The sequence below is a fragment of the Anguilla anguilla genome, chromosome 19 (genome assembly GCF_013347855.1).
Source record: "Anguilla anguilla isolate fAngAng1 chromosome 19, fAngAng1.pri, whole genome shotgun sequence".
Lineage (NCBI taxonomy): Eukaryota > Metazoa > Chordata > Actinopteri > Anguilliformes > Anguillidae > Anguilla > Anguilla anguilla.
In genome coordinates this window covers 11,462,875-11,477,431 of record NC_049219.1, presented here as the reverse complement: position 1 = coordinate 11,477,431, position 14,557 = coordinate 11,462,875, and the positions used below count along the sequence as shown (strand labels likewise).

Here is a 14,557-nt window from a genome sequence, read left to right as displayed (position 1 = left end):
CGATGTTGGGACGGGACACCTGCAAGCACACTACAGTACATTGTATACGTCTGTGCATTCATCGCGAACCTGTTTGACATAGGGAAGGAATTAGAAACAGGTTCTACATTGAGGGAAAACAGGAGTAATCATTGCACAAATGACAAGGGTGCGTTGAACCCAGCCCAAGAAGCAAAAAGATTCAGGCTGGCTGTGCTGAAGTGTTGTTTGTGTTCCTTAAGCGTTCGCTCACTTTGCGTTTAAAATTCAAATACACTAAAACTGAAATAATCTCAAGAAACCCAAGAAAGTGACCTGTGTCTTTAACAAGATCCAGTTCCGCAGTAGTGTCTGTAGTTCTTTATGCAGCCTCAGGGGAGTGCGGTTTCACCAAAAATCACAAATTGCCCTCAAAGCCTCCAAACGCAGGGGTTTTCTAAACTTCGCAAGGATATGTTTGAGATGCGTGTAAAATACACAAGAGTTACACACTGATTCAGTTTATTACAAGAAGTTGGGACACAACGATGGTGGATCTTGTGAGTTTCGCTAACAGACAGACCCAATATCACAAATGACAACATGTGTGACACCATTTAAAAAAATAATAAACAGGACAGGAGGACACATGCAGTCGACATGTACAGATGATTTCCTTCACCATCACATCTTCAATCAAGTGCTTTAATAAAAGGAATGTAAACAAATAAAAAATAAAAAGATGCCACTGGAAAAAAAAAAACTATATGCAAGTTTGGAATATACACTTTGTGCTTTTATACACATTGTATACATAAATAACATAAAAAGCTGAAGTTTTGTCGGCCCACCTTTCCTAGGGTATTGATTACATTTGTTTTGCATATTGTAACCAAAAAAGCAGTGCCACCAACAGCTGATTACTTGAGCAGATCCATCCTTATTTTGCATATATAGCAGGATAGGTTATATTGGCATAGGTATGAAAAATAATGACATTCCTTGGTCAACACTGACTTTCAGACGGGCACATTACAACCCTAAATGCAACAGTTGGGAAAAGATAATTTGGCATACCCTGACAAAAAAGATCATGCTTCACTGCTCAAAGTAAACACTAACCTTTCCATGAGAAGATGAGAAACCACTTCAAGTCCCTGAATTGTACGCAGAAATCTGTGCTCAATGGCATGCTAAAATAATGTTGGCTAATGATCTCCATATGATTGAATGGTTAATACATATAATTTAAATACAATAACAACATTCTTTGTGCTTAAGGTACAATAGATTCATGAAGAACAGCTTGTGTTTATTAAATGTTTCATAAGGCATACGTGCAAGCTAATTTATCTACCCACATCATGGAAATACAGGTTGGCACATATACACAGCATGGCAATTGAAAACAGGACGTAGTATATCAGGTTACGGAATTTTGGCTCCAAATCTCCTTGACGATACCAGAATATCTGCGGGAGAGATCAGAGTATTTAAGGAACGTTTCACAACTGTCCATCACAAGGACAGTCGGTGATTTAAAAAAAATGTAAAACACATAAATGTTTGAAATTCTGTTCCCTTTATAATACTTACTAGTACCATAACTGCGGCACAAATCAAGACGATACAGATGGCGAAGAAGATATTTAAAGGTTTCGGAGGTAATGTAGGAAAGACAAATGAACAAATAACCGTTACCTGTAAAAGGAGAAAATAGAAAATTAAATGTATCATAACTTTACATCGTGCCAGAATGTTTCACAGCACAGAAAACACTATTTAGATGCTTCTACATACCGAGAAGAACAGCATTCGGCATTCGCACCCAAAAAACATAATGCACACAAGCTCCTGAAACAAGCCTACGGCAATGCTGTAAATCCTGAATACTTACTACAACTAGTAAAGCTGTTAGCCCACCAACTACAAGGTTGATGATTCGATCCTGAAAGGAAATAAAAGAAAATTAGCCAAATCGAAAAGAATCCCAACTCTGGAAAATGCTTTAACAATGCATTCAATCGGATCCATACAAGGAATTCACCAGCATTTCTGTCTTATTCCTAACATCCAGGTCTTGAACAAATATGTAGAGGAAAAGAACTGACTGCTGGATTGTTCCCAAAGGCACAAGAAACCCCCCACTCCCCCGCCCCAGACCACAAATGTTCAACCCGCAGGCCGATAAAGGCCAGAGCAGAGGCCGCTCGTACCCTGGCGGACGTCTCTCCGAACAGCGGCCTGTTGTCCAGGCCGCTGGTCCCGTACGTCCGGGTCGCGAAGTCGTCCATCGCGGGCTGCTAGCCGAACGAGTCCCGAGCTAGCGGCCGCGACCGCCAAGTCTCTCAGCAGGCACAGCGCCCCCTGTGGAGCCCTCGTAACGCGCGGCTGGTCCGGTGGGAGAACAGCATTCCTCCGGGAGCTGGTGCCCGCCGAGCAGGGATGGCGGGGGGGGTGTGGGGGGGGGGCTTTAACCGCAGTGGACCAAGCTCAGAGGCAGACTCTCTAAGAGGATCAAGGAAGCGGTCAATGTTGTTGCATCAAAGTACCGCGACTAGAACTCCTGACACTCCACAGACACGTCTGAAGGCGATAACAGGCAGTCAGATCAGGGCAAACATAAGGCTCCTTCTGTAATGCAAAGTGAAACCGGAAGCATGGCAACTTATCAACACAATCACCTTTATATACAGTACGTTGATATATGCAGATAAATTCCAAACCAATCCACCTACACAGGAACTGCATTCCTACATTCACCCGTGGTGCCCTTGAGCTTATTGAAATCTGCTTGTAACTGTAGTTTTCACAGTTTTTTGTAACTGTTTTCACTGAGAACACGCAAACAGGAATTGAGGACTGAAGGTTCTTTTTTCTTTACAAAACCGTGAAAAGGCATGCTAATATTTCAACGCAAACAATTCACAATGTACTGTAAGTGCTCATGAAGAATTACTTTAACACCATTATGTAACACGTTAGGCTACATTTCTGTGGTCTGGGCAAGGAACGTACCACATCCTGCAAAGAAACGAGAAAACACCTGCACTCGGGGGCAAATGATTTGCATTGCGCTTCCTGCCACGAAGGCTGTAAACTACTTTTAAACTACTTTTCACAGCAATGTTTCATCATAACAGCAGCTGACCATGCACCACCGAACAAAGACTACATTTAATGCATTTAGCCAAAGGCTTAATTACAACATGGCCTTGTGATAACAACACAAAATACTAGGAGTGTGACTGGTCAGATGATGTGGTACCACAACATCTACACCAAGCCATCTTCTTCATCAGCTTTGGAAACAGTACTCTACAGAGGAGATAATGATAACAAAAATATTTCAATAACAGGCATATGTTTATTTTCAATCAGGCAACATGGAGGACAGCTCACTCCTTAGTCCTTAGGACATGTGAAATCTGAACTCAACCGCCTGCAGACAAGCATCAATATACTCCTGTACAACTGAGTGTTATACTCATTCATGAGCAAATCTCATGGTGAATATTTGCCACTCCAAACAGTATTACTATGTTGCTATGACAACAACGGGATAAGTGGTTAGCTTACTAACACCACAGAAACTGTATACGGTCCCGGGGAGATATTTATAATACTAATCAGGCTACTTAGCAAGCCACTCAATTCACTTGACAGACGGAAGTACTGTCATAGGTGGTATAAATGCACAAATTTACTAAATAAATGTCGTACACCCATTCCCATAAAAAACTCACCTTTATGCTCCATGGAGAAATGTCTATTGTCCAAGGCTTGCTTTCAATCTTGAACTACCATTCATGACTCCTATTAATTGCTTATTTTGCAACTCCTACAGAAAGATTACCGGAATGAACATGTGAACATGACCAGCAGCATCTAATGATAAGAATCTAGCTAGCTTGCAAGGCTACATTTGTTGACGAGAGCGAGCTAGCTACAGATAAGGGCAACAATTCCCACTTACAACGAGTGTTAGCTTGCCAGTTTATCAGTTTATCTTGGATGAATTTTCAGAGAGCAAAAAAGCATGAAATTTGCAATTCACTTAACTTTAACTTGCACTTTTACTACCTTACCAGCAAAGCTTGCTCGACTACGTTAAAGTTAAAAACATAGCTTGACTAAAGCGTGAAAAAACAAGTTTAGATTACTTTCAAAACAAAAACTGGGTATTCTAAAAATAGGCTAACATTTGCCAGCAGGTAAACAAACAGGTGAAATAACTTAGATTAACTCAACCTGTTGACAACAAGCAAGGATGTTTTAATGAATACACAGATGTCCACCTAGCCACAAAACCCAAAGTTAACGTTAGTCAGTGAATATATAACTTATATTATAACTTAGTGTGCGTTAATATAACAGTGTGTTTACTGCTATAGCCTCATGTAAAATGTTTGCATGTAACGTTAGTCCAGCTAAATCTTATTTCACGTAATCTGACCCACTCCGTATGATCATGACTGTACAGAAACATGTTCATAAAGCCACAGACTTGCTAATTGAAAGCTAATTTAGATTACCTGTTATCGTTAGCTGGCTAATAGTGTTTACAAGCACTAGCTGGTCTAGTGACGTTCTAACGTTAGTCTAACCGTGACCTCAATTGCTATATTTTGTTGTAACGCTAGCTTGCTGGCTATTATTTTTAGCATGTTAGCAAAATAACGAGCCCGATCACTGTTGTGTTTTCTAGTAAACTAACCTAGCTGTCTAGCTAAAGCTAACCTCAAAGAGAATATTTTTAAAAAACTGAAATTAGTTCACATTGATCAGGATATAAGAAAATCATAAGTTGACATAGTCGATAGGTTACCTAAATGCAAAACCTACCTATAACCACCCATTTTAAACAACTTACCTGGCTGAGTAAAATATCGTAATTTACTTAACTGGCTATTCTATGTGCCTTTATTTAAAAACAGAGCTAGCCACCTAGCAAGTTATTTTTTAAACTAATTCAAAGCTTGTCCATCTACACAGCTCCGATTCTTTATACAGTCTATGCTCTGATCAGGCTCTGATTCAGGTCATCCAAGTATTAAAGGCAAGTGCGGCGTTTAAAGGGCACGTCCAACCTTCACGTGATTTAGTTCATGGTGACAAAAAATAAGCGAAGGAAACCAGAATGAAACTGACTTGTCTGACATTTTTCTCGAAGGCCTAAATGTTTGAATGCTATCTCGAACTGAATTTGAACTTTGAACTACTTGTTTCAATCAGTGTTTAGTTATTGTTTCAGGTAACTCACGATACCACACAATCAATATTCATATCAATTGTAGCCTAATCAACGCTGTTAATAGCCACCAAAGAGACGATGGATAGATCGATAAGGTTCCGTTTGTGGTGACTAATCAGCACCTTGGAAAGCGCTCTTCACTGAAGGGGCTTCACCTGCGTCGAGTGAAGGGCGCTTTCCAAGGTGCTGATTGGTCACCACAAACGGGACTTTATCGATAACGGGACTTTATCTTTATCTCCCTGACTACCAATCTTCATCTCTTCAGACTATACCTGAACTAACTGCCACCACTCTGTGAATCATTTCACTTAAACTCTCCCCATTTGTAGTTTTATACGTCGCTTTGGATAAAAGTGTCTGCTAAATAAATAAATGTAAATGTCTACCAGTTTCATGGAGAAGGGGCGTCTCTCTTTCTGGGATGGCGTCATGAACATTACGCACGCGCAGTGTCACCTGAAGTTAATTTAGAACGCTGTGCAAGCCGTGTCAGGTTGGTGTTTTATAGAAATGTTGTTTGTTTTATTACTCCTACGTTAAATATCAGTTGTTTCGGATAGAATGTTTCAAATAAGCTAGCCAAAGTGAGCTAGTAAGCTACCTGTAGTCCATACAGTGTCCATATAATCTAACGTTAGTTTGTTTAAAGATTAGTTTTTTAAGCTATAATTGATGAAACATTAAAAGTTATAAACATCATCTTCGGTTTTTCACGTTACCGAAATAAGACATTTTGATGGAGAGACGGATGTATGGACAGCCTATATTCTTAATTTATCGAATAATGTTTAACGTTGATACTGGTAAATTAACTGACTTAGTTGACGCTAGCCAGCCGTTGGATACGTTTAAGACTTTGCTGCACCAGTGAAATTTAATAGCTGTTAGCGAAAGGTGTGTATAGTTGTACAATCAAGACTTGTCAGTTTAAAAAAATATATTTTTCATGAATTTAAATTTAGGCTAAATTTTCTTTCACTTTTAAAGTGTGGAGTAGGTTGTGCAGATGAGTGATAAACATTGTGATTGAATTTGAACATTGTGATTGAATTTGTCTTGATATCAGGCTGTAAGGCACCAAGGTGGAATTTTTCTGTATAGGAATTGTATGTGATTGAGAGTAAGACACTTGAGGGTTTGTTATTATACAGTGAGGCTCATTAAACAGCTTTGAATCAATTTTTTCTAATGTTGGTTGGTGTCCTGTAGACCGCTTGGTAATACACTGCAGATGTGGCTTGCGTGTCACATAGTAGGAATCTCTTGCTGATATCTTGTGTGGCAGATAGTCATACTGTACCGCCTTTTAAGGGACCCTTTTCAGCTATTGTCTGGATTAGTCACAGATTTATATTTTGTTCATTTTCTGTACAAACATCTTACTTGGCATAAGCTTTCATTGTTCATGTGGAAGTGTGCCAGATTGATGTGTTTACTTGTTGAAATTCAAACTTTCTTCCCCATGGGGAAGTTTACCCCGGACTCCCTTTATTTTGATTGATTGATTGATGCATTTCCAATATTTGGCAAGGGTGATGCATAAAGACTTGTCTTGACTGCTTGCTAATGTTATTGCTACCTTTTAAGTTCTACTGTTTTCTAAATCTCCTGTGTGGTTGTCTGTTGTACTGATGTGCTACAGCAAGGGGTGACATGGATTTGTCCTTTTATTTTAAGGTTTCCTTACTGCTCAATGACTGAACTGGCACCTTTACATAATGTATCTGCAGATATGATTATTGTACATTGTCCCTAGTACTCGCACTTGCCTAATTTAACCCAGGTCTGGTTGAAACCTGTAGCCACATGCTCTACATCCATTGTTTTAAACTTAAAAATGTAGTTTAATTATCGGAGCACTGAAACAATTACAATACCTAAAGGCACTGCATTGAATTAATAGCATTAAGTTGCTTTTGTTTCCTTATTTTTAATGTATTTGTTTCTACCGGACTTGTTTTTGTTGTAAATTCTGTTTTGAATAATTGAAATCTGTATTGTTTCATGCAAAATGCAGCCTAGCGTTTATACACCTGCTTCTGACCCAAGGGCGCTTGCGTAGGTTCATTCCACCTGCTGTGAGTTGTGGTAAGTGAGGGAAGATTGTTTCTTTGTGTTTATTGAAAAAATTTCAGCATTCCCTGCAACAGCAGCCCCAGATGGCCAGTACAGGAGGTGACAAGGTAGGAAAGAATTTGGTGTGAATGCAGCCTAAACACATCTCTGGAGTCTAAGCTAATGTCTCTTCTGCCTCTGCCTAGCCGTTGTATATCTGAAGAACATGGTGGGTGGGTATTGGCAGGATCAGGAGCCCTCCCTGCGAGGCTGTGTTCCCCCTCCATCATCCACGAGTGACTGGAGAGCATCATCCTGAGGCTCACTATCACCACCAGGGGGAGACAACAGGCAAGTTTTCCTATTCTCTCCACCAAATGTTCTATTCATGTGGAGGTCAGGGGCAAGTTCCATGTGCTCACCACCAGAGGGAGGCAGCAGGCAGATTTCTGCATGTTTACCCACAATGTGTTTGAAGGCTAATTTCGTCACCTTTATCCACTGCAACTGCTCTAACGAATACGGTTATCTAGCCAGCTAGGAGAACTGAGCAGCTGCAAAACTAACACCCATTCCTGTAGATGTACACCAGTATCGTATACGCAGATCTGTCTGACTAGCTGGAACAGGCCAAGATGTGGTAAACAACCTTGTTCCTGGAGATCTTCCGTCCTTTTCACTCCACCCATAACAAAGCCCCACCTCAATCAACAGCTAGAGATCTCATTGAGCTGCTTATTAGTAGAGTCAGGTATGCCAAATTAGGGTTGAAATGAAAACCTACAGGCAGGTAGGTCCCCAGGAGGAGGGTTGGTTGCCACTGATGTAGACAGCGGCGCAGTTAAGGTTGTGAAATGAGGGTGGTTGCCAGGTGTTTTTCTGACTTGGTTTGTGAATAACATACTCAAACCTGGCATGGCATCTGTCACCATGTAGGTGGGACATCCCCCCTCCCTCTTAAATTTATTCAAGTAATTAACTAATGATGTTCTTCAGTACAGACTTTGTACAGTACAGTACAAGTACAGTACAGTCCTACACCTTAGTAGAATCAGGTGTTGGTAGTGCTGGGCTAAAACAGAAACCTACACCCACTGGTTTTTATTGGTCTTTTTTTCAGGTAAGTTTGAGCACCCCTGCTCTAGAGTGCTGGAATGTTGTGCATGGGTAAGGGCAGCAGTCTGTCCCGTGCAGAGTTTTAGGTGCTGGGTTTTACAGTGCGCCCCTAACCATCTCTGTCAGGAGCATCGCACCAATTAAGCCACAGCCCAGACTCCCCAGCGCGAGCTAACGAGGTCCTGCTGGGACACTGAAGCCTTGAAGTGCCGCCCCGGACCGAGTGTGTGTGTGTGTGTGTGTGTGTGTGTGTGTGTGTGCGTGTGTGTGTGTGTGCGTGCGTGTGTGTGTGTGTGTATGTATGCCTGCGCGTGTGTGTGTGCGTGCGTGCGTGTTTGCGTGCGTGTGTGTGTGTGTGTGTGTGTGTGTGTGTATGTATGCCTGCGCGCGCGCGTGTGTGTGTGTGTGTGTGTGCCTGCGCGTGTGTGTGTGTGTGTGTGCGTGTTTGTGAGTGTGCGTGCGTGCGTGCATGTGCGTGTCTGTGTGTGTATGCGTGTTTGTGAGTGTCTGTGCCAGCCTTTATTGGGCTGTGTGTCCTTGTAAAACAGGCCTGTAAATTGCACACTGTATTTTCTCCTCGGGCTATGGCGTCTGTATCTGGAGTCTGTATTTCGGTCTATTAATGGCACTATATGCCACAGTAATACCTTGTTAGGCGGATCTTTTGTAATTCTGTGCCCGATGGCACAACTGACATTGGACTGGCTAGTAGAACTGACAGTGTCTGTATGGTGCAATCATGCGTGGGTAGAGGGTTTACTGTGAGTTTACACCCTTGTGCTTTGCTGCTTTGATTTCTATGACCACATACTGGGCACAGAACTAACCAGGGATTCCCCAGTGTCATTTACCTGGAAGGGTTTCAGATTCTGAATGGGTATTTTTCACTCTTTTGGGTACGCCATCGTGTTAAATCCTACGCAAATGAGTATAGGTAGAGATGCACTTGTTTCCTAGTAACCCATTAGTCATAACAGCATTTCAGAAATTGGTCTGAGGTGACACTGTGGGGCAGTTAGGGCTGTATGTGGGCTCAGTGGGCTGAAGGGGTGTTCTGAGTGTGCGGGGGCTCTCTGAAGAGGGAGATGAATGTTGCCGTTTCATCAGTATATTAATGCTGCTCCGGGTCAGGCCTGGAAGCAGCTGCCCAACACTGCACGGTAAGGAGGATATAGAGAGTGGGGGAGTGGCTGTGGCGGGAGGTGGGGGGGGGTGTGGGGTGGGGGAGGAGTTAATTATCTTTATTAGCAATATGGGGTGGGAGGGGGAGGGGGAGGGAGACCAGTGCTGAGCAGGAGTGTGTGATTTCAGTCCTGGGTGTTCATGGGCTTCCTCATAAACACTGCACTGACAGCTCTGGGGCTGCAACCTGAGTGCACTGCACTGTACATACTGTATGTGCTCATTCTGTTGGCGCACACTGCATGCACCAGCACCTGTAGTGTCCCACAGGGCCTGGGTGTGTTTCCTCTGCGGTGTGCGATGCGAAATGGGTTTGTGGGTGTAAATCGTTGAAATACTATGAGGTCCGCTCTGTGATATTTTGATACAAGCAGCATTCCATGTGGTTTTACCTCATTCGTGTTTAAGTTGGTGTGTTATTTCTTCAGTTGGTTTCTTACATGGTGACAAGTGGACTAACCCTGTTGCCTCTTGCCTAAAGAGGTTTGAGAGCATTTACTTGGGTCTTTATGTTCCACCAGTTGTTAGGTTGTAATATGATTAACATGAGAACAGCTTCAGGCTTTTTATTTCCACCCAAACCCCCCCCCCCCCCCATCTAACAAACTGTAGCTGTCATCAGACCAGAGGCCTGACCTCAGTTGCATTAGAAGGGTGGGGTTGTGCCTTGAGTATTTTTAATGGCGTTAAGACACCTTTGCATTGCACTGAAAGTCTAAAAATGTATACGCATATTCATGCGTAAAAATGTGTTATACTTTCATTCGCATTCGGAGGAGTCCGGAAACGTGCTGTAGCCCTGCTTCAGAATGCAACAGGAAAACCACAATATTCAGAGAAGCAGTTTGATGTGTTAGAGTCATGGGTGTGGTTTGTCAAGGTTGTTAAAACACGTATCTTCATGCGATCTTAAATAACATCCGGTGAAGTCCATATTTTGAAAACAAACTCCTTTGGAGAATAGCTATAAAAACAGGTAAAACATATAAACATATACGTAGCACATAATGCAGCTTTCATTATGTAAACTTTCCAATTTTTCTTTCCCGCTGAAATGCGTATCCATTTGGATGAATCCCTCTGGATGGTTTGAAGGGTGCCATTTACTGCTACGGTAAATAACCAGTGAAAGTTACAGACCACATGACCAAATTTTATTTTCAAATCGATTTATGATTTGGGACATTTGACAACTTTCACTTTGGTGCTGTATGCTGAGCGGGAGGAAGTCCATGAGGTGCAAATGTAAATGAGATGCAAATAAAATCTTGTCGCTTGGCGCAACACCGAGGTGGATTTGTACTACTATGTTGGCATAGTAAATGTTTCCCTTTTGGCAATTCATTTGAAGGCATTATTTCTAATGCGATGTTCTTTTATTTATTTATTTATTTATTTATTTATTTATTTTTGTGAGGACTGAGGAAAATCCAGGTCCAGAGAGTCCTCCCCGGGTTTTTGCTCTCTTGGATTTGCTCATTTCGGTCAGGAGCGAGCACCGTTTAGTGAAATCAGCTGGCTGAGGCGCCGGGGTGCCCGACTTTGACTTCCTGACCTCTGGACTTTCCACCTCTGGCTAGAATGAACGATTTATGACTGAACGCGGTCTCTGCTTCTGGCACAGTTGTCCTGCGTTTGTGGCCCCCTCTCTCTCTCTCTCCCTCTCTCTCCAGATATCACCGTTTTGAATTGACGCACGCTGTTGCGCACGGTCGGGAATGGTTTACGGGAATATTTTAATACGACCGCACCGATATTCGCTCGGTCAGTCGTGTGCAGCTCATGACTTCATCGTGGAATGACCGCTGTCATTCAGTAAACTGAGAGCCAGGAGCCGGCCTGTTCTGAAAGGGCCGGCCATTTTGTTTTTGGGAAACTCCTGGTTCTCAGCGCCGATCGGAGCGTGAGTATGTTTCGCTCCATGGATGTAATTCCGAGTGATGGGCTTGGCGCTTGGGTCCTCTCCCTTCCTGTTTTTTGGGTAAGGAACCCCTGCTCCAGGAAAGGCTGTCCGGAGGGACCGGCTGTGAGGGGACGGAAGACAGAATGTTATCAGGTACGGAATACACCCCTCCCCCCTTCCCTTCCCTCCCCTACCCTCCTGTTCCCTTATCTCTTTCCCCTTTAGATAGCATTCATTTGGTTCAGATGGGAGGAGCTTTTGGTGCAGGCAGATGTTGCGCAACGTGAGTCTGTGGGTGCTGCATCTCTGTGGGGGAATAATGGCGGCGCAACATTACCCCCGTGCTGACACGGTGCTGCGGGTCAAATTAAACTTTCATAACTTCCTGTGTGCCGCACCTGGGGTCGCGGGGATCCGGCCAATCAGAGACGGGCGGCCCCGCGGTGACCCTGGGGGCCCCGTTCTATTCATTACGGGCGAGGGCGGCCTCTGGAGGGGTGGAGCGAGTCAGCCGAGGATGCCCGCTGACGGATCGGGCTTTTAAGGCATCACGGCCCGTTCTGTGAAAAATGATCCACAGTTTATCTTGCAGTTACTGTCAAATCGGGTCATCAAGCGGGTTTCAAGTTTCCTGGAAAGACAGTACTCGTTTGAAAATGAGTGCTTCCACCCAAACACTCTGCCTGAGGTGGGTATTTATTTTGCATTTTTAAATTTATTTAAAAGTTTTTTTAAAAGAACTGTTTGAAATGGAGATCATCCACTTGTCTCAGACTCCCAATCGCATGCCTCTCTCCACTGGTGCCTGCTAATGGCTTCATGTGATTGGATACTTAATCGTCCATTGTTCCTGACATCAGTCAGTGAGGACAACTTGTGGAGCTGTCGATCCCCAATGCCAGGGGTGCACACTGACTATATATGTATTTCCCCCGTTAAGTTATACCTTAATGCATTCTTAATAATAGTTTCCAACTTTAATATGGATTGCTTGCCCACAAGAGGCCTCTATTGGCAGGGGAGGCCTTTATCATTGAATAGTAAAATTTCTGAATGAGCACGGATTAGTGTATGAAACTGAATACATCCCCCTCTATACGAAAGGGCGACGTCCCTTTAAAGGTTTTGAGTCCAGGGTTCGAAATGAGCACGGTTACTCCAGTGTAGTGTGTCTCCATAGCCAAAGCGCATGGTGAACGCAGGCCGCCTATTGTCCCCGGGCTTCCTGTGAATAAGTTGACTGTATATTGTTTTAGAGGACCCCTGAAATGCAGCGGGCTGAGCAGACCTTCGTTTTGCGTGTTTCGCTTCCTCTCAATGTGCTCCTTTTTTTTCGGAGGGGGGGGACGCTCCGTGCTCCCTTTCCTGTCCCGCGGTGAAATTTCTGCACGCTCAGCACTTTTCTGCGAACCCTGTCTTTTTTCCCTGTTGTCCGTCCCGTCTCTGCTGAGCCCGGTCCGTCAGCCTGCGCAGGAAACGCGTCGAATCGTACAGACCGCGGCTCTCGCGTCAACGAGTACGCATCGCCGTCCCGCTGAGGCCGTTGGACAGCGTGTGGGTACCTGGAGTGGCAAAGACAGACGAGATAATGGCGTTATTATAGACTGGTCCTCTGAAGAACAGATAAGGTTTGGGGTTTTCACGTTTATGCGCAGAATAATGGAATTAGTCGAGAGTGGGAAAAGAAGCGCGCGGTGCATTTTTTTTTTCCCGCTAACGTGGTTAAATCGTATATTCAGGGCGGTGACCTCCTGCTTTTTATACGGTAAAAAAAACTGCAGTTTTCAGAATTAATTTCCGTTCGTTTTAAATCGATCCTGCTGCCATTACATCAGCCCGGCACTGCCGCACTAAGAGCTCGGCCTAACCGTCGGGCTTCACGTTAATTTCAATATGCACTTCTTCCTTAATTATACAGATAGAAGAGGTCAGTTGCTCTTAGGGCCATCAATCTGTGCTCCTCTATACGCCACGTTGCGCGAGCACCCTGAACAGTCAGACCCTGAGCAAATGGGACATGCTTTATGCGAGTGAGCTGGTGAGAGAGTGGACGGAGCGGTCGGTCAATGTGCGCGTGTCCGTCAGGACTGAAGAAGAGGCTCTTAAGCCACACTCTCCCAGATGACCCGCTCAGAGCTGTGGCTGTAAATTACCTGCTTTTTCGCAGTTGGCAGTTACCAGCCGCTGCAGCCTGAGAGAAATGAGGGTGATGTGACTTCAAACCGTTTTCGCATTTCCTTCCCCTCTTATGAAGCCACATGTCTTGCATGTGTCCTGTTTTAAAGGCGGATTGTCACCTGTTTAAGGGTGTCATTCGTTCCGGTCTGGAAACGGTGCTTACTGGCAGGCTGTGCTTTTGATGAAGGACGAGCAGGCTCCGCAGGGCCGCGCTGACCCGGGTGCGAGACATCGCTCGGGGTCGTGCTCAAATGTATCGCTCGTCAGACCTTGGAATTATCTTTCCTCATGTGCCACCTTTATCTTAAATCCTGGAGTAAGACCAGGGAATGTGTTTTTGTGTAACACCTCAGACGCACCAAGTTGACACTGTTTCTTTAGGTTCAGTTTTCAGAGATTTACTTTACTGTGACTTTGTGATTAGTTGAATTTGTAACAGGCAGGAGACTGCGTGAATTACAGTGCATGAATTATGAATTGCCTTCAATTCTGATTTTCACTTTTAAAGAAAAAGCACCAATTAAATGGCACAATAAGTGAATAAATATGTAACCAAATCTAAAGATGTATTGCGTTCCTTTCGGTTGCCCACGGAGACGTCTCATGTTCTTTAATGATAGCGATGTGTCGAACCTGTCAGCACATTTTGTTTTCGCGCCGTCCGTGTGATGATAAAAGCGCAAGTTTTCCTGGAAGCCGGGGGCTCTTCGCTGGAACGGAAAGCACCCGAGTTCGATAAGGTCTGCAGTGTTTACTGTACTCGCGATGCACAACAGCCGTTGCCATGACAACCACTAACGGACAATGCGCGTGTCTGTTTAGTGCGACGAAACCACAGTGAAGTACGTGCTCACTAAACTGATTTTTTTTTTTTTTTACTTCCCCCCCCCCCCCCCCCCCCAACTCAA

General features: G+C 43.9%; 1 protein-coding gene across 2 annotated transcripts; it reads right to left on the bottom strand.

Moving 5' to 3' along the window:
* Positions 1–463: 463 nt before the first annotated feature.
* tmem243a (transmembrane protein 243, mitochondrial a) lies at positions 464–5,010 on the bottom strand. Of its 2 annotated transcripts, none has more exons than XM_035402542.1 (6): positions 4,832–5,010; positions 3,705–3,799; positions 2,175–2,592; positions 1,856–1,906; positions 1,555–1,659; positions 464–1,430 (listed from the first exon to the last, which is right to left on the bottom strand). In XM_035402542.1, exons 3-6 carry the CDS (start codon positions 2,250–2,252, stop codon positions 1,308–1,310), a joined length of 357 nt encoding a protein of 118 aa, XP_035258433.1. In that variant the 5' UTR covers positions 2,253–2,592; positions 3,705–3,799; positions 4,832–5,010; the 3' UTR covers positions 464–1,307. The 2 variants fall into 2 exon arrangements, with proteins under 2 accessions (XP_035258433.1, XP_035258432.1); XM_035402541.1 differs by having other exon boundaries at positions 2,175–2,466.
* Positions 5,011–14,557: the final 9,547 nt, after the last annotated feature.

Coding starts and splice junctions, on each gene's coding strand:
- tmem243a (XM_035402542.1), bottom strand. CDS start 2,252: ATGGACGACTTCGCGACCCGGACGTACGGGACCAGCGGCCTGGACAAC. Junction 1,907..2,174: donor TCGGAGAGACGTCCGCCAGG/GTACGAGCGGCC, acceptor ATTTCCTTTCAG/GATCGAATCATCAACCTTGT. Junction 1,431..1,554: donor GTGCCGCAGTTATGGTACTA/GTAAGTATTATA, acceptor TCTCTCCCGCAG/ATATTCTGGTATCGTCAAGG.